The following is a 25,755-nucleotide window of genomic DNA, read 5'->3' as shown; positions in this document are numbered from 1 at the left end:
CAAGAATTTAATAGCCATTTGGAATGTCCACAGATTTATGAGCACATTGTTTTATCAAATAGTTAGTAGAAATTATCGGTGTGGATAAGATCAAGAATTACTGAAACATTTTGTCTTAGGATCCAACGTTAAAGAATTCAAATTTAATTAGATAGTCTTGCCAATTCTTGGGTTTAAATTTCCCAAGAAAATGATCTCTTAGATCTCTTTGTACTATGTCGCAGATTTCATTGACCAAACAACAAGTGCAGCAAACACCATGTAAAATTTAATTATATATATATATATATATATATTGAGAGACCTTATAACCTATAAATTATAAATATAAAAAATTAATTATTTTCTTAGAATTCGTATAAAAATGATAATTTATCTAATGTAAATACGAGGATTTCAATTCAAATAATATTTTACAACAGAATTAAATTTATGTACACTTCTCATTTATATATTTCTCCTTCACTCTATACTTTTCAATGCAGAGTTCAACACAAACTTATCCAAATAAGAAGAAGAAAAATCAATTTTAATGAAAAGTAAACTTTCAAAATTAAAAATTATGAAATTTCTAAACAAAAAATATTTATTATCCATAAAACAGTTGATGCAGTGATCAGCAGCAACAACAAGACATGACTTCAGAAACTAAATTAATACTTCTTCTTAGAAATTAAATTAAAAAAGAAAAACTATTATATAATATTATTATTTGCTACCAATGGTGTATACACATTGACTTTTGACTTCAAAGGATGACTAATGTACCTGTGTAGTTTTCTTGCATACTTCTGTCATGAGTGATCCATTAAATCCAAGAAAATTTCAAATTATTAATATTTAATTAAATATCTTGAATATTATGTGGCCTAGCTGTAGAAAAATCACAATCCAAGATTATACTTTTCTAAATAAAATATTATTTGACAATAATGCCACCAAATTGTTTTCCTATAAATACCTTGCAGCTGTGGACTTAACCTTCTCATCAGTTCTCATTTCAAAACAAAACTATAAACTATAAACTATGGCCATGGCCATCTCTATTTCTTTGAGCCTTTTCTTGTTCTTTGCTCTCTTTCTTGGCTATGGAGTTTTTGAGCTTGAAGCTTCTCATCATATTTACCAAACCCTTCAGAGTCTTGAATCTGCAACAAGTCAACCTTATAGAACTGCTTTTCACTTTCAACCTCCAAAGAACTGGATGAATGGTATGTTTATAGTTACTCACCTACCCTTATCTTTCTCTTTCTTTCTTGGAAAATTTTGGTATTTCTTCTAGCTTTTGATTATTTTCTTCTCCTGGTGTTTTCCTCTAACTGTTTTTTTTTTTTTTGTTACTTGTTCTTGTCAACTGCTATTTTCTTGGTTGTGAAATGGTCAAATGTGGCACTCAGATCCAAATGGTAAGCCCTTTTCTGTTCTCTTAGTGTATTTGATTTTACGATTTCTGTTCATCCATTAATATATTGATTCTAGGAAATAGTGAATTAAATAGTTTAATCTTAAAATATTCTTTTGTCTGGAAGATAAGATTCATTAAGCCTTGTTTTTTTTTTTAAAGAAAAAAAATGTTTTGGAATCACATAATCCAAACAGTAGCATATATATTCAATGCATACGCTGGTTTTCTAAAGGACTCTGAAAAGAGTACATTTTGCTTTTGTCTTAATCAGAAAAGGATGAATATTAAAGGGTGTATTAGTTTGTTTAGTTATAATGCAAACACATCCTAAAAAGGTTCTAACTTACTGAATCTCAATATTTGCAGGGCCAATGATTTACAAGGGAATTTACCATCTGTTCTACCAATACAATCCTAAAGGTGCAGTGTGGGGAAACATTGTATGGGGCCACTCAACATCAAAAGACCTAGTTAATTGGACCCCACATGAACCAGCCATTTACCCATCTCAGCAAGCTGATATCAACGGCGCCTGGTCTGGTTCAGCCACAATTCTGCCAGGTGGCACTCCTGCCATTCTCTATACAGGAATTGACCCATTAAACCAACAAGTTCAAAACTTGGCCTTACCCAAAAACCCATCCGACCCATACCTTATTGAATGGGTGAAGTCACCGGAAAACCCACTAATGGCTCCCACTTCCCAAAACCAAATCAATGCCAGTTCATTTAGAGACCCAACTACAGCTTGGAAAGGTCTCGATGGAAATTGGAGAGTAGTCATTGGAAGCAAAATTAACACTAAGGGATTAGCAATTCTTTACACAAGTAAAAATTTTGTTAATTGGGTCAAAGCGAAGCACCCGATCCATTCTGCTGAGGGCACCGGTATGTGGGAATGCCCTGATTTTTACCCAGTAGCAATTAATAAGAATACTGGAGTTGATTTGTCAAATCTAGGACCCGGCATTAAATATGTACTTAAAGTGAGTTTAGATAACACTAAACATGACTACTATACTATCGGACAGTATGATCATGTTCAGGATGTTTACACTCCAGATACTGGATCAATTGATGGTGATGGGGGATTAAGATATGATTATGGAAAATTTTATGCTTCAAAAACTTTCTTTGATAGTGCTGAGAATAGAAGGATCCTGTGGGGTTGGCTGAACGAATCTTCAAGTGTTGATGATGATATGAAGAAGGGTTGGGCTGGAATTCAGGTAACTTTCAATTAATTGCTGTTGCAAATTCACTGCTTATGGTAATTATTACTTTGCATTGCATGCATTAAATTTATATATTCTCTTGAGATTATATTTAATTTTGACATCTTAACTTTACAAAAAAAAAAAATAATACTATTATTATGTCTTTTTCTTTTAAATGAATATTATTACTATAAAAATGGGGGTTGACATTCTCCATCACATAGTTTTCTCCTATTAGCCCTAAATTGAACTCTACCACTTTCATTTCTCTCTGTTTTTGACACATAAAAAACCTAAAATGGGAATGTAATGTGCCCATTTATCAATTTTAACCTAGTGCACTATATAGCACATGAAAATTTTTCAAAAAATAGAAATGGACTACCCATATTTAGATTTTAACTTCTTGCAGTGTAAAATTAACATTGGTATATTGTCCAGTTCTTCAAAACTGCCATGTGAAAACATTTTTCTTTTTATAATTATTGCAGGGAGTTCCAAGAGTTATTTTGCTTGATAAATCAAGAAAGCAACTAGTGCAATGGCCAATAAAGGAAATTGAAAAGCTTCGTGTGAATCCAGTCCACTTGCACAGAAAAGTCCTTAAAGGAGGATCCTTGCTTGAAGTTTCTGGTGTCACAGCAGCACAGGCAAGTCATTATCAATTGACAGATTACAATTAGGGCCGGCTCAATAGTTTTTGTGACCCTAGAAGAGGGTTAACTTGATGGTCCTTAAAAATATAAAATATATTCTGAAAATCCTATACTTAATACTTTATTTATTAAATAAATCTAAAAAAAATTATATGTATATACATTTGCCTTGAACCAGCCCTGATTATAATATTTGATCATTTGTATCAGCAAAACATCATAGTTTTTTTTTTTTTGTTAAAGCCATTTATTAATTAATTAGTGACTGCCCATTTCTCTAATGACTTTGCCTACCTTATATATGTTTCTCACGTAAACAGGCGGATGTGGAGATTTCATTTAAGATAGCAAACATTGAAAAAGCAGAAGTGCTGAACCAAGATGTAACTCAGATGAACCCACAAATGCTATGTAGCCAAAAGGGTGCATCAGTTAAAGGAAGTTTAGGTCCATTTGGGTTGCACCTATTTGCTTCAAAAGGAATGCAAGAGTACACATCAGTTTTCTTTAGAATATTCAAAGTCCAGAACAAATATGTGGTGCTCATGTGCAGTGACCAAAGCAGGTCCTATTATCTCTCTCCACAGCATCTTTTTTTTTTTTTCTTTCTTTCTTGCAAATACTAATCAATGATGCATCTAGTCTTACCCAAATTTCACTGAGTTCCTTGCTTGACTCTCTTTCTCCTGTCTTTGTGCTTTTTATTTTAATTCTTTTTTTATGACTATGTTGTAGGTCTTCATTGAATCCGACTACTGACAAAACAACTTACGGGGCATTTTTGGCTGTTGACCCTCTTCATGAGGAGCTGTCTTTAAGATGCTTGGTGAGTCTATATTATTATTAGTGTGACATCATGACAACATCAGAATTCCTTAACACTCTCAATGTCAACAGTCAGCTCTTTTTAAAAAATGGCATGGGAAACTTACATGAAAATTATCATCTTTGGAAATTTTGCCAACTAAAGCTCCCTATCCTAAAACTCAATTTTAACCTTATACAACCATAAAGAAATGTATACCCTTCCGATACAACAAAAGGAATAAAATAAATAATGTCACCCTCTCAGGTCGAAAACATTTCATATCTCAGTGATAAAGAATATGTGTGCATTGTATTAACTCAAAAGAGATATCATTAGCTCAGAGGACCAACTGTTTAGCATTCAAGACTTCTTTGCAGCCAATTTGGTGCATATTCCTTTTCATTTCTTTTGTGCAATTCAAGTGCTAGTGGTTCCCAACCCTAGATTTGGCATATACAATTTGGGTGGAGGACCTCTTACAAGTAGTCCAACTCATGTTGCATCCCTACATAATTCCATCACCTTGTTCACTTGTTTAGAGTAAGGTTATATAATCATTAATCGAGATTCCCAATACTATTTTAGTTAATGACTTTCTTCTTTTGTCCACTCACTCCTATAAGCTTCTTTTACAGATTGATCACTCAATAGTGGAGAGCTTTGGTGGGAAAGGAAAGAGCTGCATTTCAGCAAGAGTTTATCCAAAATTGGCTATAAATGAGGCTGCCCACTTGTATGCTTTTAATAATGGAAGTCAGAGTGTTACCATCACAAGATTGAGTGCTTGGAGTATGAAGAAGGCCAAAATCAATTGAAGAAAAGAAATGGGGAGTGGGATTGAGAATTAAAGAAGCATGGATTGGGCATTGATTTGAACTAATATTTTTATCATGAGAAACTTAGCAATTATATTGTCACCTATTGATTATAATTTTTGGTTATGCTTGTTAGTCTATCTGTAATATGTCTATGTGGTGATATAAAAATCTTGGGGAGTTCTATTTTCCCAAGTAATGCCATAATTAATAGAAATCACATGAGATTTTTTTTTTTCTGCATAAGCTGTAACTTGTTTACGTCATAAACAAGTTGAGTTTTGAAATTAAAAAACTCTCAACAAATTAAATGCAAAAGGTGAGTTTGGTGCAGAATTGAGTCTCACCTTTATTTACAGGAAAGTTTCTACTCATTAAGAACCACTAGAGCTGAGAAATCATAATGGGGGTATTAAAGTAGTCAAGTGCACCACTAACTTCAATAGTTTGGCAAAAAGGAAATCAACCAAGTCCCCTTTTGCCTGCACAAATATGCCTAAAATTTACTCTCTTAATGCAATATTCCTTCTGCCCAACACTTGTGAGGTTCGGACAGTATGGTGAGGATGATTCAGAATTGTACGGTAGCAACTTGCAATCATTGAGGAAAGTGCAGAACTGTAGGACAGAAGTGCAAAATGTATGTTCCTGTCCAATGAGAGAGCTTCCGTAGTTAAAATAGTTTAGCAAATAGGAAAGCATGCCTGGTCAATTACTTATTCTGGGAATACCTTGGCAGGCAACAGTTTTCTATCCGAATACCATATCCGCTTAGGCCAGTGTTTTGAACTTCCTTCTCTAGGATGAAGTTATCTTTTTTGAAATTTCTTCATCTTCTCCTGATCAATATCAAAAATTAAAAGTAAAAACAAAACTTACAAAATTATATTTGTTAGAAAGGATCCAATTTGATACTTTATAAAATCTAAATGCCTAATTTTATACATGTATATAACTTGTATAATTAGATGAAATTTTCCTATTATAGGGACCAAGTTGTAATTTACAGAATGGGGTAGTTTGGTAATCTAGAATTCGGAAAACTGTGTCGTTGGACGTGAAAAATGGTCTCTTCCTGTAAACGAACATGGAGTTTTAGTTTCATAGAGAGAAAAAAGATGAACCTAACTTTATGACGCCATTAATATCTCATGCGAGCTCCAAATTAGCCTGATATTTTAGGCATTAGAATCCTTGCCAAACCAACTTTCAATTTTGTCCATGTTTGTCTTGGTTAATGGCTAGTGGAGAGAGCTCCCAGGAGAGAAAAAAATTGAACGAAGCTTCAGACCAACTCTAAATCTACGGCGATCTAACCTTTTCATTTTCCGATCACATCATATTGCCAGCCTCCTCTCTTCATAAGCATTCCTTTGGCACCGGTTCGAGATGATCCGACACCGTTCATAATTTTATAGCCGATAAGATTTCACCATTTTCATTCAATTGCTGACTCTTTTTTCTAGCAATCTAATACCTGAAACGTGATCTGCACGTTCAGACGAGTTTGCTGGGGCCGTTGGGTCGGTGATTTGACACCGGCAACTGATAACATATCGACACGGTAAATTCTTGTATGTTAATTTTAATTTCACAATAATAAACAAGACAGTGAATTGTTAGAGAAAGGATAAATAAGAGAATTATTAATATTCGATTATTACTTTGGATGGTAAAAGTCAAATAAGCATTGCCTCATTCTGTCCCTAAGCGAACCTCCACCACCCGCCACTCCCTTGCAGCCTTTACTGCAGCCATCAGTGTTTAACTTAACCCAACCAACTCTAGGAGGAGACAGGCTAATCATCCCCACTTCACCCACACCAGCCATTCCACCAACAATATCATTTATTACTATAGCCAAATGGATCTGCCTAAAATACATTTCACCCACTTAACTTTGTCATCGATCCAGACCTCCTACATCTGGAAAAAAAACTTATTGCAATGCATTTCCATAACCACCAAAGGATCATATCACCCTAATTCATCCTACCACAACCAGCCTTACGATTCAACAAATTAAAACAAACCCAATCAAAATAATTCATATTTTCTTGGTATTGCATCTCGGAAATAGGCAAAAACTTTAGCCACACCTGTTTGGCTATTCAGCAATCTCTAAAGACATGCAAAAGAGCTTTTTCACAAGATGCACAAATGGGGCAGCAAGACATACCTGAGAAACCCCTCTTAAATCTTTCAGAGTTGCACATAATTTTTCTATGAGTAGCTGTCCAAAGAAACACACAAACCATTTGAGAAATTTTCAAACGCCAAATTTTCCTCCAAACCCGATGCTTATCACTGACCCTCCAATCCCCTTCCCTTGAAGTTCATAAGCTGATTTTATAGTGAATAAACCATGAGGGGAAGGGCCTCAACAAATACCATCTTCAATATCACTGTTGCCCCTAACATAAAAAGCAGAAAAGAACCATTTTTGTGTCTCTAGGAAGAAGACCATTAAGGATGCTCCAATTCCAGCCTTGACCAAAAATTCAGAAATCCACCACTTTTTTAAATTGATCCATCAAATCAATGTTTCTAGAGTCAAAAGAAATCAGAGAAATATTAAGCAACCATCTATCAAGCCAAACAGTGATGCTAGAGTTATTACTTTGGCTAGAGTTATTATTATTTCACATTAATTATTCAACTTCACTTGTGTTTCAATTTAATTACTTTATAAATGAAGATTGACATATAGCAAAATTAGCCAATCAGGGAAAAAGGAAAATATAAAAATTAACAATGTGATTTCACCTTCCAACGCAAGAAGTTGTATGGTTTTTTTTGGTAACATTTTAGTACTCTCAGAATTAAAACATTAATAATTTACATCTAAATTCACTAACATCGTTAATTAAATAATTATTATTTATTCATTTAGTGTTAATTGGTTGCCATTCCACCACCATTCTATTCACTGCTAACTTATCTTTCATCCAAGACTAGTCATATCAATTTTTATAGAATTTGGAGAGAAAAGTTAAAAAGAGAAAAATAGTCTCATTATTTAATTTTTTTAATTCTAGTCAATTTCGACGAGTTTTGGATGATTTGATAAAGAGTAGAGAACTCTATATCTCGTCATCTACCCGACAAAACCGATTTTGCAGCGATCGAACTTTATTTGAGATTCAACTTCCAAAACTATTAGCGGTATCAATAAATTTGGACACAAGTGAATTGGAAAATACCCTTTATGAACAAATAAATGTCTTTAATTGGAAATGTTCCATTTTAACATTACATTCAAAAACTTTATCTTTTATGTACACATTATTTTCTTCACAATAAAATCTAAATCTAAAATATTCTTGGGAATATTGTAACCCTAAAATAAACATAACCAAAAAGGGTAAACAATAGTCATATTTGAGCCTTTTACATTTTATTTTTTGATTCTTAAATTTGTTGATTTCAAGAAGTTGCCATTTGTTATTCGAATTGAAGTTTTGATACCCTTTGATTGAACTTTGAGCTCAAATGTAATGTATAAAAACTTCATAATAAATGTCAAATTATATAAAAATAATTTTATATTGAACTAGAATAAAATTATTTAATTTTAATATAATCATTCTTATTATTTGACAAAAATAATTAAATTATATTCTTAATTATAAAATTTAAATTAAATAATATTACAAACTCATATAAGATTATTGATTTAATTTAATATATTGCCAAAACTTATTTGAAATATTTTCTTTAATTTTTAAAATTTTTCATATAATTTTATAAATATTATAAATTATCACAATTGATAGTTATTGCTAACAAATATTATCAAAATATTTTTAATAAAAAATAGAATAACATATCACATAAAATTTATGGCTTCTATAAAGCAAACATGAAATAATACCACGATATATTTATTATATATCCAACAAAAATTTAAAGAGACCCAACTGTTAGTTGGAGTTAAAATACCATTTGTCTTTGAAACCAGTTAAACTAACATATTCTAAATTTTACATTGCTAAAATATTTCATAATACATTATTTTTTCATTTAAGTCATAAATATCATGTGATATGCAATTCTATTTTTAGTTTTAAATATTTAATATTTTCTATAATATATTTAACTAATAATTATCAATTATGATAACTTAATTTTTGTTATAAGAGATAAATTAATATTATATGAATTATATAAATTTTGGTATTATTAAATACAATAATTTTATAAATATTAAGTCATATTTTATATGATCTAATGGTTGAACATCTAACCCAGTTGAACGATTGACTCGTTATCTCAGTGCTCTCACTAAGTGAAAATTCGAGACCGATTCATATACTAAAGAATTATGTCATTATTTTTTATTAGAAATTAAGATTAAATGGTTTTGAAATGTAAGATTTTATTATAATTTTGTAAAATAAATATTTTATATGAGTTTGATAATATTATTTAATTTAAATTTTTTAATTAAAAATATTATCAAATTATTTTTGTTAAATAATGTGAGTAAATTATAATAAAACCAAATAATTTTACTTTAACTCAACAAATTATATTAAAATCAAATAATTTTTCTTTAATTCAACAAAAATCTATTTTTATATAATTTGACATTAAGTATGTAGTTCAAGGACCAAATTGAATTTTTTGCATTTAGTAAGTCCTTTGATAGCTGAATTGACCATCTTTCAAATTGTTTGGTAAATTTACTAAATAATTAAAATATAAGCTAATTGTCTATTGGTTCCAAGTTTAAGGAGTAAATTGGCATTTTAGCCCTTTACCCTTTCTTCAATAGTGCATTTTCTTCTCTTAATTCCAACACTACTTGCAAAAGTATTGATGGATCCGACAAATTCTGAAAGAGTTTAAGAGAAAATGATCAGCTAAAACAGTGATAGGAAAGTTATCCATTTATATCTTTTATATTTATTAAGGTTTTATATCCTCTTTATTATAATATTGGGTTTGGACTCTAATTAATCTTTCCATCCATAGTTTAGGTTTTAGGTTTATTCTCTTAGTTCTTTTTATAATTTCGAATTTTACTGAGATCTCTTGAATTAATCACAGGCATTTTTTTCTCATATTCTATCAAGGATAATTGCTACCTTTACCACAGGCATCAACTGAATGACCAAAAAATTTAGGACCCCTTACAAAATCTTGAAACCCTTGTTTACAACAAGACTTGTTAGTTCTATCACTAAATAACACTATTATTTCTGCTAAACTATTTCTTATTCCCATAATAGTTTTTATTCACAAATCAATATTTTCCTTTTCTCTAACGAGAAATTACTAGACAGACTCGGTCTATCACGTCATCCGTAGACAAAACCAATTATACAGTTATACATGACATTTTTTATTAGGTGTTATAATTATATTGGTTGGTTAGTTTATTGCTATTAACCACCCATGATTAAAAAATCAACCAATATAATTACAACGCCTAAAAAAAAATATTATATGTCACTATGTAATTAGTTTGTTCTATGGATGACGTAGTAGACCGAATTTACCCAATAATCTCTCTTTTCCTAACACCTTTCCTACTAAAATTTTTCATGAAAGATGACTTACCATATTTGGATCACAGTGAAGCTCAAGAATTTGCTATGAACACTGCAAATTTCTGTGCTCTGAATGATATCTTGCATGATACCCCACCCACCATCAGACTTATTCTCTTCATCTTCCATTGTAGTAATTTGCAGACAGTAAAGTCAATAAGACAATCTCAAAGTATGGAAAAAGCAAGCTAATACATGAACAAATCTCGGAAAATATATCTGGGTAATAGCCAAGAAACTAAGACAGTAAAATGCACTCAAAAGACAACTCGAGGAAGAGGAGACTAGGCTCATGAGCTAAGAACCTTAAGAAAAAAACTAGAAAACCAGTGACAGGAAACTCCAAGCTAAGGGAGACTGGGTCATGAGTGGTTAATGTCTCCAAGAAAGTAGTATTTATTATTCATAAAACAGTGACTTAGTGATCAGCAGCAACATAAAGTATTATATTTACTACCAACAATGTATGCACATTCAAGGGGATAACTAATGTACCCATGCCATTTCTTTCATTAGTCATCTATTAAATCTAAGAAATTTCATGTGACCCAGCAAATATAAGATTTTAGAAATATTATTTGCAGCGATGATTCCACCAAATACTCTCCTATAAAATAAATACCTTGAAGCTCTGGACTTAACATCCTCATCAATCATTTTAAACTAAAACTATATACTATAAACTATGGCCATCGCCATCTCTGTTTCTTTGAGGCTTTTCTTCTTCTCTGCTCTCTTTCTTGGCTATGGAGTTTTTGAGCTTGAAGCTTCCGATCATATTTCCCAAACTCTTCAAATTCCTGAATTTGCTATTACTGCAACAGGTCAACCTTATAGAACTGCCTTTCACTTTCAGCCTCCAAAGAACTGGATGAACGGTATGTTTATAGTTCTCTGTCTTTATCTTTCTTGGAAAGTTTTGGTATTTCTTCTAACTTTTGATTATTTTTTTCTTGTGATGTTTTTCTCTGACAGTTTGTTCTTTTTTTCTTGCTTTTGTCAATTGCTAATTTCTTGGTTGTGAAATGGTCAAATGTGGCAATCAGATCCAAATGGTGAGTTCTTTTCTATTCTTTTTAGGGTATTTGATCTTACAATTTCGGGTCATCCATTAAATATCCATTCTAGGAACTAATGACGGCGACTTGAATAATTAATCTCAGCATTTTCTTTTCTTTGGAAGTTAACATTCATTAATTCTTAGTTTATGTTATAAAAACAACAAATGGTAAATTTAGGTGTTACATTGAATACATTCAATTTAAATTTTTTCAATAAATAGTTATATAAATTTGTGTTTAATAATTAAATATATTTAATTTATTTTTTTAAAGTAAAATAGCATTAGATTCTTAGATTTTAATTGAATTATAAAATTAAAAATAATATTTATTTTATTAATTTATTGATAAAATATCTAGTTACTCATCAAAAAGTAGTTTGAAACATTTAAAATTTACATTTAATTAATCTAAAAATAAAAAATATTAAATAAGTCTAATTCAACTTTCTAAAAAGTTAAATAAGTCAAATAATTTTTAAGTACTTATTGAAATCTATATTGTGTTTGTTGGTGTATAATAAATTAATTTAAAAATAGTATAACATACTCAATAAGATCAATTAAATTCGAATTTTAAATTTTACAGACACGTTTTTTATTTTTATAATTCAATTAATATCTAAAAATCTAACGTTATTATATTTTTTAATAATATTTAAATTGGATATATATTTTATTTTTTATATATAAATTTAGAGAGCTATTTATTAAAAAAAATTTAAATTAAATATATTTAATCCTTAAATATAACTATATTTAACCCTGAAACAAACAAGTTAAAAAGGCAAATTCACCTTTTGTTTTGGAATTTCATAATCCAAGTCATCTGCATGCACTAAATGTTCCTTTTTTTATTCTTTTCTTTCTTTCTTTCTTTCGGGTATTGTTTAATTATTTTGCTTTTATTTTATATTCCCCACCACTACGTCCCAAGAATCTTCCACTTTCAATTTATATTCGAATTAAAAACTATAGATTATTTTAATTAGTATATTGATTTAAAATATTTTCAAAAACTTTATAAAATTAAAATCTTAAGATATAAAATGGAAAAAATAATTATATATAATAACATTTATATTAATTAATGAAAAGTGAGTCTTTTTTCAGTCAGAAGAGTTAAAAGGAAAAAAGAAGTTTACCAAAAAAGAAAAAAGAGAAAAGAAATCTTGAAGGGGTATAGTAGGCTATTTAGTTATAGTGCAAGCAAATCCTAGAAAAGTAATTAGTAAATCTTAATATTTGCAGGGCCAATGATTTACAATGGAATTTACCATCTGTTCTACCAATACAATCCTAAAGGTGCAGTGTGGGGAAACATTGAATGGGGCCACTCAACATCAGAAGATCTTGTTAATTGGACCCCGCATGAACCAGCCATTTACCCATCTCAGCAAGCTGATATCAATGGCGCCTTTTCTGGTTCAGCCACAATTCTGCCAGATGGCACTCCTGCCATTCTCTATACAGGAATTGACCCATTAAACCAACAAGTCCAGAACCTGGCCTTGCCCAAAAACTCATCTGATCCATACCTTATTGAATGGGTGAAGTTAGCGGAAAACCCACTAATGGCACCCACTTCCCAAAACCAAATCGAGGCTTCTTCATTTAGAGACCCAACTACAGCTTGGAAAGGTATTGATGGAAGTTGGAGAGTAGTCATTGGAAGCAAAAATAAGACTAAGGGATTAGGAATTATTTATAGAAGTAAAGATTTTGTTAATTGGGTCCAAGCGGAACGTCCAATCTATGAAGTAGAGGGCACCGGTATGTGGGAATGCCCGGATTTCTTTCCGGTAGCAATTAATACAAATACTGGAGTTGATTTATCGAATCTTGGACCTGATATTAAATATGTACTTAAAGCGAGTTTATTTGATATAAATCAGGATTACTATGCTATTGGAGAGTATGATGGTGTTGAGGATGTTTATACTCCAGATACTGGATCAATCAGTGGTGATGGGGGATTAAGATTTGATTATGGGAAATTTTATGCTTCAAAATCTTTCTTTGATCGTGATAAGAAGAGAAGGATATTGTGGGCATGGATAGCTGAATCTTCGAGTGTTGATGATGATATCAAGAAGGGTTGGGCTGGACTTCAGGTAATAATTGTAATTAATTTGTTCTTGCAATCTAACCTGCAACCTGCAAAGTACATCTTATTATTGCTAAGTGGTAGTTGCCATGCTCCTTCACAAAGTCTTGTGCTATTAACTTTAAATTGCCTTCCAAAATGAACTCTACCACTTCTATTTTTTTTTTTTATTGTTTTAACACATAAGAAATCTATGACAGGAATATACCTATTTATTAATTTTAACCTATGGCACTATATGACATGAAAATTCTAATATTTAATCTCCTCCACTGCAAAGGGACACTCGTATATCATCACATTCTTCAAAATTAAAACTCTATATATATATATATATATATATACTGACAGGGGGTTCCAAGAGTTATTTTGCTTGACAAATCAAGAAAGCAACTGGTGCAATGGCCAATAGAGGAAATTGAAAAGCTTCGCGTGAATCCAGTCCACTTGCCTCTAAAAGTCCTTGAAGGAGGGTCCTTGCTTGAAGTTTCTGGGGTCACGGCAGCACAGGCAAGTCATTGTCACATGACATTTTACCAAATAATTAGTGACTGTGCCTACCTTATACATGTTTCTCATGTAAACAGGCAGATGTGGAGATTTCATTTAGGGTAGCAAACATTGAAAAAATAGAAGTGCTGAACCAAGATGTAACTCAGATAAACCCACAAATGCTATGTAGCCAAAAGGGTGCATCAGTTAAAGGAAGTTTAGGTCCATTTGGGTTGCATGTATTTGCTTTAAAAGGAATGCAAGAGCACACATCAATTTTCTTTAGAATATTCAAAGTCCAGAACAAATATGTGGTGCTCATGTGCAGTGACCAAAGCAGGTTCTGTTATGTCCATATCATATATTTTTTTCTTAATTCTTTGGCATACTTCTCAAGCCATCTAATCTTACCCAAACCCTTGCTCGTCTTGTGCTTTTTATTTTTATGATTATGTTGCAGGTCTTCATTGAATCCTACTACTAATAAGACAATTTATGGGACCTTTTTGGATGTTGATCCCCTTCATGAGGAGCTGTCCTTAAGATGCTTGGTGAGTTTATTTAATTAATGTGACAACATGAGAACATAATCATTTAGAGTAAGGTTATACTATCATTCATCAAGATTCCAAAAACTATTAGTTAGGCTATGGTTTCCTAACTCCAAAAGTTTTTGTTTATCAAGCTGTAGGTTATGACCGTCTTCTTTTTATAAGCTTATTTTTGTCTTGGTGCACTTAAAATTGGTCCTGTTTTACAGATTGATCATTCAATAGTGGAGAGCTTTGGTGGGAAAGGAAAGAGTTGCATTACAGCAAGAGTTTATCCAGAATTGGCTATAAATGAGGCCGCCAGCTTGTATGCTTTTAATAATGGAAGTGAAAGTGTCACCATAACAAGATTGAGTGCTTGGAGTATGAAGAAGGCTAAAATCAATTGAGAAAGGAGAGAATTGAGATGTGGGGAGATAAGAATTAAAGAAACATGTATTCTGTATTGATTTGAACTAATATTTCTATGGTCAGAAAGTTAGGAATTCTGTTGTTATCCATTGATTATGATTTTTGGTTATGCTTGTTTTTCTACTCGTAATGTTTCTATGTTGTGATAAGGGAATCACATGGATTTCTATTTTCCAATGTAGTGCCAGAATTAGAAATTACCCGGAGATACAATATATCTATTGCTAAGTTTGAAATATGTTTTGTTTTTTTGTTCATAAGTTTTAGAGAAAAGTATAAAATCTTTCACAACTTTATGTGTTTTTCTAGATTAAGAAAAAGTACATAATTATAAATCATTCTTTCCGCAACGATTTAGCTATATTAATTTTAATAAGTTATTATTATTATATGACATGTGTTTTATAATTTAAGTTAATTAGAGCTTAACAATTTTTAATTTGATTATTTAACTATTCAATTACTATAAAACAGTTATTGATTCCATTTCGATTTAATGGTCAAATAATGACATTATAAATTGATAAGTTTTAAATTTATATTATTAAATATGAAGAATGCAATAATAATGACCGACTAAAATGGTGATTAAATTTAATTGTTATAATAAAATATTTATTTTTGTCACGATTTATAGTGCATTTATTTTTATTTAAAGAAATTAAAAAATAAATTTACAAAGTATTTTTTATATTTATTCCTAAATTTTTAACTATTCAATAATACTTCTCTATCGAATATAAAAATAATTTTTATATAGTGAAAAAGAAAATTACGGTTTCAAATTGGCCCAGTTATAAATAGAAATAAACTTTATATTGTAATAAGTTTAAAACTTTTTAAGTCCCTTGAGAAGATACTCTATTATATAGTAATATTTATATATATAATTTTAAAATATATATATTATGTTATGTTTTATTTTACTGCAGTATTATTTTATCTCTTATCAATTTTATTTGTATAATATGGTAAAAATATTAACATAATTTATTTTTAGTTTATATTATTCCATCAATAAAATTAAATATTAAGTTTAACAAAAAATTAGTATTTAGACATTCATTAGATTATCACTTTCTAATAATTATAACTTTTATTTAATTTTAAATATACGAGTAATTAAAGGTCAACCTTTGGCATGGTTGATTTACATCGGAAAACGTTGCTGAACTTTGGAAATAAAGATGACTTTGGTGCATAGTCGAGTCTCCCGTTGTCTTTCTCGAGCATTTACAGCTGCTCATTAAAAATCACTAAAGCTAAGAAACCATAATGGACTTCAATAGTTTGGCAAAAAAAGAATTATTATAAATTAAATTCTGAATATTATATATTTTAATAATTTTATTTAATTATTTTAAATTTTTAAAATAAATAAATATTTTTTAATATATTTTTAAAAATATTTTCTAATGATAATTTTAAAAATTTTACAGTAAAAAAAATGATGTGAGAAGTTGACTATGCTTACTAAAAAAATAATAATACGAATTAGTAAGAATAATTAATCCTAAACTTAATAATATAACAATTAAAATTCTCATGTATATATATCTTTTCACATATTTTACATCTAAATAAAATAATTTTTTTATTAATTTACAAAAATAAACAGAATTAACTTGTCACGTCATTTTTATTAAAAAAATTTAAAAGTTGGTGTTTGTAAAAATAAATTATAAATATAAATATTTATTTTAAATTTTAAAATAATTGAATAAAATTATTAAAAAATTAAAAAATCCAGACTCAACTTTTGCCCGCACAAATATACTCTTTCAGCCAAATATTTGTGAGGTTAAGACAGTATGGTTAGGATTGTTGTCAGTTGAAAAATCTCATGTTATGTTCAATACTACTAGCAATGGTTGCATTTCGCAAAATTTAGATAATAAATGTGTGGTAGCAACTCGCAATGATTGAGAGTAGAGAATTGTAGGACAACTATCAAAGTTCTTTTAGAAAAATGTCCATGTTGTCAAAATTATCAGGGCAATTCAAGAATAAGAACAGAAAAAGTTGAAAAATAATTATCTTCCCAGTGAGAGGCGATGACAAGATCCATTCAGATAAAAAAAATCGGATCGCATACCAACTCAAAAGAAATACATTCCGATGTCTATAATTTTTATACGATTGAAATCCACACCTTTTTGCAACCTTAATACCATTACCAGGACTCGGACAAACTAGACATCCTGAAAGGAGGAGAAAAGAGAGAAGAAAAATGATATAACTGCTGATATATACATGGCTGATGAGAAGCAATGCCAATGCCTCAAAATTTTCATATACTAGGCCACTGTTGATGCTGCCTGCCCAGCCTCCATTCAGACTTTGAGCTGAACCTATACTACTGTTGCTTGCACTCAGGAGCACGCTCACCCTGCTGATTTTTCCCACTCACTGCTCTTCCACTCTTCTGCAACTCAAAAGACCAGAAATGATTCATAAACAACAGTTGAGAATCTCAAATGTAGAACAAATATAAACAACTCACCTTAGGTAATAACATTAAAATGCAAGTGTCAAATAATAATATTAACAAACTACAAATAATTGGAATTCATCTTAAAATTCAAATGCAAAATTGGAAGAATACCAAAAAAAAAAAACGTTATACCTTCTTCCTGCCTTTTTTAACTTCATCATCATCCTCATCATCTTCTCCTTCATCTTCTTCATCATCAAGGCCTTCGTCATCATCATCGTCATCGTCATCTTCTTCATCTAACTCACCACCTTCAACAGCCTCTCCAGTAAACCATGACACAGCATGAGGAATGATTTTGTTTCGAATGGTAGTGCTACAAGGCAAGTGCCGCAGGACCAACAAAAAATTGCTCCAATCAACAAAACAGTAGATGAACACAACTCAAACAGTTTCATGATGAAATTGGTACTCACCCAACATTGTAATCCTGCTCCATTCTATCATGGATTTCCTCAACCTGTCAATGTATAAATCTAAGAGATAAAGAATGCAAATATATCATCATAGTGGTATCCTAGAGAGTAAAATGGCATAACTTACAGCATCTTCATCCAGGTCATCCTCCTCTTCAGGTATCTGAGGAGTGTTAAAGAAATTAAAGAAACTCGCACAATTCTCAGTTTTTGTGATGGGTTTGGCATTCTTTGATCCCTTTCTTGGTTTCTTCTTCAGGATCTTTTTTGTCAAGCATTTACCAGGAAACCATTCGATATCCGTCCTACAAAATGCCATGACATAATAAGAAAAATAGAGAGGAAAATAGCAAAAAGTTTTCAGTAAAACACTAATAAAATACCCAATTGTTTTCTCCAAGATTGGATCATCATCATCATCAATCAGGTGGTACGCCTTTGTCAGGACAGGATTTTTGAAGTAGGGATTAGGATCAAAATGAAACTCCAGCTTAAAACCCTCAGGGTCATCAATCCTATGCCATTTAATATCTTTAAGAAAGTTCAGAGCTCCTTCATCGCGCTCTGTAATCTATTCCAAGAATCAACGTATAATATTGTCACAATCAGGTCAACAAATAGAAGAAAACCATGCCTTGCGTCATCCAATTACCTCCTCTCCCACTACTTCATTAGTTCTCATTGCAGTGAGCCAGAAATCAGGAACGCCTTTCTCTGCATCAAAAACTCAATTACATGTCAAGTTAACAATAACAACGATAAAATGCCATCATATCTCTTTTCTGAGATCACTACCTTCTGTAGCTTTGTCCCCTTCTTGATTTGTTCCGACTTCATTTGGAATCCCCTTAACTTCTTTCACACCATTCACAATCTCAAATCTCTGCAAGTGCACAACAAAATTAAATTAAGCAACATGGATGAACTGGCGAACCTTGTCAATAAGAGCAATGCACACTAATTTGACCATATGCTAAACTCAAACTACAACTACTACAACAGAAACAATATAATGATTTTAGCATAGGGACCAGTAACTAATAAAAATCTTCTGCCAGGCAATACCAACTGACATACCTTTGTGTACAGTGGTTCATAAAGTTTCTCGTATTTAGCTTCTAAAGCCCTTCTTTCCTCAATAAACTTTGCCAAAAGCTCATCATGTTGGCTCTGAAAATTTCATAAGCATAATTAATCTTTCTATCTATCTTTTAGTAATAAGAGATAAGATATCAATGTGTGTATTTTACATCAATTGCAGATGCATGCTAAAGACCATGAAGAAAATCAATGATGCATGAACATTCAGTAGAAAGGAAGAGAGTGGAAAAGATTGAACCCCTAACCCCAATCTGCAGTGTATTGTGGCACTAATATAATGCACCCTATATGCAAATATGTCCTGTATGCAAAGGAAAGGCCTAAAAGAATCACCCCGATTTCAACATATGTCGCATTTAGATTCACCAAAACCATAGAAAGTGCATAACGAAATTCTTAGCCCCAACAACACAAATCTCAACAACATAAAATATGTATTATTCTATCACTTCATCCATTCTAACTAGCTAGGGCATAAGACAAGACATTTACATGAAAGATTAGGTCTGAAATAAAAAATTATCAATTACTGGAAATCTCCCACTGTAGCAGTATGAGTAGAAAGACTTTTCAATCTGTACTGTATCAAAGTACTATCAGTTTCTCCTCTAGTCCTGCACATAGTTTTCCTTCTCATCACAGGTCCCTTGAATTAACTTGCAATCGACATTAATTTCACATCATACAAAACATAGAGTTTCAGAAAGCTAATCATTTAGAACGCACACGGTAAATCTAGAACTTCCCTCCCTCTTCTCCTTAGGAGTGAAAAACAAAAACAAAAACAAAAAGAATACATGGTAATATAGAGCCCATATTTTAAACTATTTCTCATTGTTAAGTCAAGTAATGAATAGGAACTCACCCGTTTTAAAGTTTAAACATCAGCTCATGAAATGAAACACATAAGGCAGTACACACTATCCATGTAATCAACAACTAATGGGAAAGTATTGACATTAAACGGAACAATTACTCCAAAATAAAACTAATAATAAAGCTGGAAGCTCCAACCAAACCTGAATCTCCTGCAGAAACTCAACACGCTTCCTGACATTTTGAGACAGAGTTTCAAGAACATTTGAGTGATGTCCAGCCAAACTCTGAAGTTTATTCTGCAAAAAGGAAACACCAAAACAATGTGATCAGAACAATAAATGTGGGAAAATAAAGCAACCATCTGGCAAGGAATGAAAAACATCCCATTTGCTTTTTAAAATTAAACAGTGAAGTAGTTGAATTTCAATTCTTTCCACATTCACAAAATGAATAATATTCTCTTTAGCACCACTAACAGCTATACAATTTTTCTCATTAAAAAGCATAAAATTCTCCCCGAAAATACTTGCCTTGAGAGCATTAACAAGATCAGCGCGATCCTCTGCACTAAGAGCTGTACACAACAAAAAGACATACAGAGTAAAGTTTGAAGTTCAAACATTTAATACATTTCAATTCACACAACAAATGTACATGAAAACAAAAGACGCAGAGAGACTGATATTTCGTTTGATTTCAGTAATTACTAACAAATTCATAAGAAACAGGATCAATATAACTTTAGATTAATGAGAGAATTAAAAGAAAAGTTAAGGGTGTCAAATTAGGGATTTTGCTGCTAATTAAGAAAAAACACATGATTAAACAAATACGATTATTTTACCGGCAGCGGCAGCAGGGAGGGACGCGTCCACACCGGACATAGTAAAACCGTCCTTGTTGTCGTTACTCATGTTTTTTTTTTTTTGGATTTAAGGAGGCTGTTTGGGAAAAGAGAAAATGGAAAGGAAAGAGCGGACAGATCCTGGAAAACGAGGGAAAATGCGGAGTGAGGTGCGAGCGCGCGTTCCAATCAAATGCTCAAATCATTTTTTATATTTTTCTTAGTAATAGTTTTCGGTGCACACGCTGCACACGCACGGTCTCGATTAGTTGGATTGCACGCTCCAACAAAGAGTTTGCAATTACAGTAATACCTTTCTCAATCAATACGACATGTTGTACAACAATTTATTAAGTAATATAAATTATTATAAACTAAAAATATTTCAGACATATAATGTCGCTATATATACTTCTAAATAGTTTAAATGTCTTTATTATATTCTTGTCAGAAAAAGTCTTCAGTATATTATTTTAGTTTTATATATTTTTTTACATATTATCAATGAGCTTGATATACATTGTTAATAAAAATTAAAATATTAAAACGGCATATATTTCCAACTAAGAATTAAGTATAAGAAATATAAGATCTTTAATTGTTGAAGTACATGTTTTAATGAATAATTATTAGTTTTAGATATTTTATATTAGTTAAAATGCAATTAATTTTAAATAATAACTTAAAATTGAAATTTTTAAATCTAATTTGTATAGTATTTTACTATCAATCAAGAAAAAAATTGAACATTTGTGGTGCTTTTTAATTGGTAGCCTTGCATTGCAAATGGTGTTAGGCGTGCATGAACATGATACAAACACTGGATTACAAGGACCAACCGCCAAAAAGAATTCGTGAAAATGGCAAAATGGAAAGTGCACACTTATTGCTGAAGACCTTACGACCAACTTTCATTTAGACCCTGGAAAAACACAGCATCCTGAAGATAAACAGTTCTCGTACGTGCGGAGAAGAAAGTGTTGTATTCTTCTCAGGACTGCAATTTGACTTTCAATGCTTCGATCACGGCAGAAAAATCACTATCACTCAGGCCATGACTTTTAGCTACCTTGTACAGTTCATTTGCAGCTGCAGCAATTGGGGTTGGTTGAGAAACAGATTCTGCCAATCCAAGAGCAAGTCTCAAGTCCTGACAGCATCAGAACTTTATTTTGAGATCATCAGTTTGATTTTAAATAGTGCAAGCGACTTAATCAATTACAAACCTTTTGCTGATGCTTTAAAGGAAACGCGGTAGGATAGATAGATTTGATCATAGATGGACCTTTCATGGAGTACATTGGTGCGCTAATGGCACCCTGTGACACTACCTGTAATACCACCAATATAAGAAAATTTCAGAAAAGAAGATTCAACAAAGATTCAGAAAGAGAAAAAAAAATACTTGATAAGACAGATGACAATCAAAATAAGAGAAACAGCATATGCCATTTCCAAACAGGGTGACAGGGTTTTAACCTGTCACAGTTATTCAACTATGGTCCTATGCACGCAGTGTCTTATAAAGCAAAGAATGGGAATAAGAGAGAAAATTTGCTTGACACAACAAGTAAAAGAAAACGAGGAGATATTTGAATAGCAGTAATCCCACAAAAGTAAAAGGAAGAGTCCAACATGCTTGTAATTTATTGAAAATGTGGCAGAAAATATGACCTAATAAGATATATATATATATATATATATGTAGGTATGGAATACCTCAACTATTACATTCGGGTCGAGTCCAACTTTTTCACCCAGAAGAATCCCTTCAGAAAATGTTGCCATCATACTGCAAATTGTGGAAAACAGCAGGAGTCATAATGTCAATCAGTGCAAGTACAAAATAAAAGCAATCAACAGGGAAGGAACTCTTTATAACCTTCCCATGATCATGTTGACAACGAGTTTCATTGCAGCGCCATTTCCGACATCTCCAAGGTAAAATCTTGACTGGATAAAATTACAAATCTATGTAAAACAGTAGCAGAGTTGACATTCCTGGGTAACAGAGAAAAACCAAGGTACCTTCCCCATGATGTCTAAGAATGGAGCCACTATTTCATACAGAGGTTTGTCACCTGAAAGATGGCACCTTATGCTTCAGTTTCTACTAGGCCATTCACTGTGTTATGGAACACAGATTAAAAGATTATAGTTTATATCATAAGAAATACAAGACAAAAACAAAAATTGCAGGAAAAATTTAAAGCTCATTAACTGCCATCTTGATTATACTGGAAAAGAAATTTCCAGATATTTCAATAATTTTAAATGTGCACGAAACAATTTCTGTAGAGTCCAAGCACAAGCATGTGGGCTCGAGTCCAAAGAGCAGACATTTTACGCAAAAATGTTTAACACTAGGACCATCCATATGCTTCCCAAGATCCTGCTTTGATCCGACCATAACTATGTTATTGCCCCTACAGGCGACATATTTGAGCATTTTGGATTATAAGAACAGCCAACTCTTACCTGCAGTAAGAAATATAAGCTGCCCATCTTCTGCTGGTTTTTTAGAGCCGGAAACAGGAGCCTATAGGAAAAGATTTAGACCTTAAAAGGAGTATCCCTTTGAATACTATTGTCAATTGATTCTAATCAATTAAGTGAATATCTCAGTCACAATAAGAAGGTATTTTCACCTCCAAAAATGATGCCCCGGTAGCTTTGATGTGCCCACCAATCAATTTAGAAGTACCTCCATCAACAGTTGAAACATCTACATACCTAGCATTAGTGTATAGGTAGAACTGAGTTAGGAAGGACAGGATAACAATTTGAAAAAGAAGTGATATAATTAAGGAAACTATTTGAAAAAGAAGTGATATAATTAAGGAAACTATTTGAAAAAAAAAAAGAGGAAATATACTGAAGGCCACTTCTAGTAAATTGACAGCTTGTGACCTGTAGCTATATGCATTGCCCTTTATGAAAAAGCTAGCAAGCTTCAAGAACTATATACAGGCAACTTTGAAAATTTGCAGGATTATACTGCTCCATGAATGCCAATAGAACTGCAAACTTAACAAGTATCTGCATTCTAATGTTGTAGATGACCATAAGAGCACAAAATACTATCATGAGAGAAAAGAAGGAAGTAGTACCCTTTCCCTGGGCCCATACCACCTGCTGCTCCATTCTTTCCACATGCAACCTCCACCTGGAACAAAGCAGCTGTAAGATACGATGCATAAGAGCATGACAAGCAATTGACTATATCAAAAAACATACGCACTGCACTTTCAGGATCAGCAAGCATGGCAAATGTGACATCAGAGGCAGCAGCTACTTCTTCAGGAGAAGGTCTATATCTGCATCAATGAATAACTATCCATGTGAAATGTTCTCTCTGAGATTCAATTGTGAATGATTATAGATGAAAGCCCAAGAGCAACAACACCTAGCTAGCTTTGTGGTATATGAAGTTTAACAAGGTGAAGCAAGTGTAATCAAATTTGGAAAGTAATTCTCTGAATTCATGTTATTATGTTAAGATGATGCACAATCACAACCTTGCTTTACCATGACATCCCAGAAGAACAAGCGTCAATAATGGTATCGAGTTTTAAATATCAAGTTAAAACTGCAATAGGGGAAAGCAAGAGAAATAAATAACTATAAGATCTCCCCTTTCAGCCTTGTGACAGATGCTTGCTCTCCCTAAATGAAGTTCTGTAGAGTAAATAATGTTTTCAAGTCATGCTAAACAAAGGACGTGAGCTTTCTCCAAAAGGATAATATAAATCTAAGTAGTAGACAAGGAAAAAACATAAATAAGCATGAGAAAACAAACATGCATAACCCCTTGTATTCTCATTTATATTTGGTAATGTGACAAATTAGCTTTATTTCAGCACAGTAAACTGCTTAGAGTACTGTCTAAATGGCCTAAACAATGTCAACAATCAAGTTTGCTTCTTACTAACGTTCATCCAAGTTCTGGTTTATGCCATAATCATGTGAAGATCAAAAGAAGAAAATATCTGATGCGCTGTGTTTGGTACTTACTTTGCACCTAAGCTGATGAGAGGATCGCATTTGCTCTTGGTCCTATTCCAAACAGTCACATCACATCTACAAGATGCAAAAGCATGGTTAAACTCTAGATGATATAAATTCTCTAACATGTCTTAACTGCCAATTTATTTCTATGTTTCTTGTATGGTAGGCAATGGAGAAAATGAAATTTGCATTTCAATTAAGAATAAGTCTTTTGTAATTTTGAATAAACTATTATCAGTTTGTAGTGATAAACAACATTTGTTTTATATAAATAGAACGATATTATGTTAAAAGTTCTCTTTGCTCATCGTACCCAGCTTTTATGAGATTCTGTGTCATGGGGGTACCCATAATTCCCATACCAAGAAAGCCAACACGTGTGGATGATCCATCAGCTGCAGATTCACAACAAGCTTCAGCTTAAGAGGGGACAATTCAACAAACACATAAATGGTATGCATGAAAGATAAGTTAACTCCAGAAATTAAAAAATCATGACAAAACTATTTGGACTCTCAAGAGTCCAGACCAATAGACGGCAATAGAAAAAGAAAAAAAAAAAAAAAAAGAGAACTGGACAAAAGCAAGAAAGATTGATCCTGAAAGAACCATCAACTCAAGATATGACTGAGAATGAAATTACCTTTAACTGAAGCACTGACAGAAAAAGCTTTGAAGGATTGTCTAGTGAGGAAAGAAGAAATGGGTATTGCTCTAAGGTGACTGGGAAGTTGAGGACAAAAGCTTGAGCACATTGTTGATAGCAAGGAGTGACTGTTGTTAATCTTCACTAGCAATGTCATGTTTTTTTCCTTGCGATGTTTCAACAGCTGTGACAAGAAATAGAATTTTTGTGCAATGTTTTTAAAAGGATAAACAAAGAGATAGAGCCAGATACCAAACGCCATCGTTTCAGATTAAAACGACATCGTTTGCTGAACCGCCATTCCAAAAAAGAAACGTTTTTAATTTCAAGTTTCGACTGCGTCTTTTCCC

The 25,755-nt window shown here is 31.9% G+C and overlaps 4 protein-coding genes across 4 annotated transcripts; 2 read left to right on the top strand and 2 right to left on the bottom strand.

Moving 5' to 3' along the window:
• The first annotated feature begins 973 nt into the window (after positions 1-973).
• LOC112535255 (beta-fructofuranosidase, cell wall isozyme-like) lies at positions 974-5,138 on the top strand. The gene is made up of 7 exons (XM_048378519.1): positions 974-1,211; positions 1,398-1,406; positions 1,772-2,634; positions 3,114-3,272; positions 3,599-3,843; positions 4,014-4,104; positions 4,722-5,138. Exons 1-7 carry the CDS (start codon positions 1,028-1,030, stop codon positions 4,899-4,901), a joined length of 1,731 nt encoding a protein of 576 aa, XP_048234476.1. The 5' UTR covers positions 974-1,027; the 3' UTR covers positions 4,902-5,138.
• A 5,827-nt stretch (positions 5,139-10,965) lies between these two features.
• Positions 10,966-15,186, top strand: LOC8284720 (fructan 6-exohydrolase). The gene is made up of 7 exons (XM_025157750.2): positions 10,966-11,334; positions 11,503-11,511; positions 12,768-13,630; positions 13,975-14,133; positions 14,211-14,455; positions 14,576-14,666; positions 14,876-15,186. Exons 1-7 carry the CDS (start codon positions 11,142-11,144, stop codon positions 15,053-15,055), a joined length of 1,740 nt encoding a protein of 579 aa, XP_025013518.2. The 5' UTR covers positions 10,966-11,141; the 3' UTR covers positions 15,056-15,186.
• Positions 15,187-17,144: 1,958 nt separating this feature from the next.
• Positions 17,145-20,983, bottom strand: LOC8284719 (nucleosome assembly protein 1;4). The gene is made up of 11 exons (XM_002521349.4): positions 20,752-20,983; positions 20,438-20,481; positions 20,108-20,203; positions 19,065-19,157; positions 18,783-18,870; positions 18,640-18,701; positions 18,371-18,558; positions 18,115-18,292; positions 17,988-18,031; positions 17,704-17,887; positions 17,145-17,502 (listed from the first exon to the last, which is right to left on the bottom strand). The coding sequence occupies exons 1-11, from the start codon at positions 20,819-20,821 to the stop codon at positions 17,434-17,436; spliced, it is 1,116 nt and encodes a 371-aa protein (XP_002521395.2). The 5' UTR covers positions 20,822-20,983; the 3' UTR covers positions 17,145-17,433.
• A 524-nt stretch (positions 20,984-21,507) lies between these two features.
• Positions 21,508-25,667, bottom strand: LOC8284718 (glyoxylate/succinic semialdehyde reductase 2, chloroplastic). Its single transcript, XM_002521348.4, has 12 exons — positions 25,403-25,667; positions 25,073-25,154; positions 24,766-24,831; positions 23,993-24,068; positions 23,862-23,917; positions 23,400-23,484; positions 23,230-23,290; positions 22,780-22,832; positions 22,634-22,704; positions 22,471-22,543; positions 21,978-22,082; positions 21,508-21,901 (listed from the first exon to the last, which is right to left on the bottom strand). The coding sequence occupies exons 1-12, from the start codon at positions 25,665-25,667 to the stop codon at positions 21,743-21,745; spliced, it is 1,152 nt and encodes a 383-aa protein (XP_002521394.2). The 3' UTR covers positions 21,508-21,742.
• Positions 25,668-25,755: the final 88 nt, after the last annotated feature.

The sequence above is a fragment of the Ricinus communis genome, chromosome 8 (genome assembly GCF_019578655.1).
Source record: "Ricinus communis isolate WT05 ecotype wild-type chromosome 8, ASM1957865v1, whole genome shotgun sequence".
NCBI classification, from domain to species: Eukaryota; Viridiplantae; Streptophyta; class Magnoliopsida; order Malpighiales; family Euphorbiaceae; genus Ricinus; species Ricinus communis.
The sequence above is the reverse complement of the archived record's forward strand: the minus strand, read 5'-3'. Positions and strand labels throughout refer to the sequence as shown.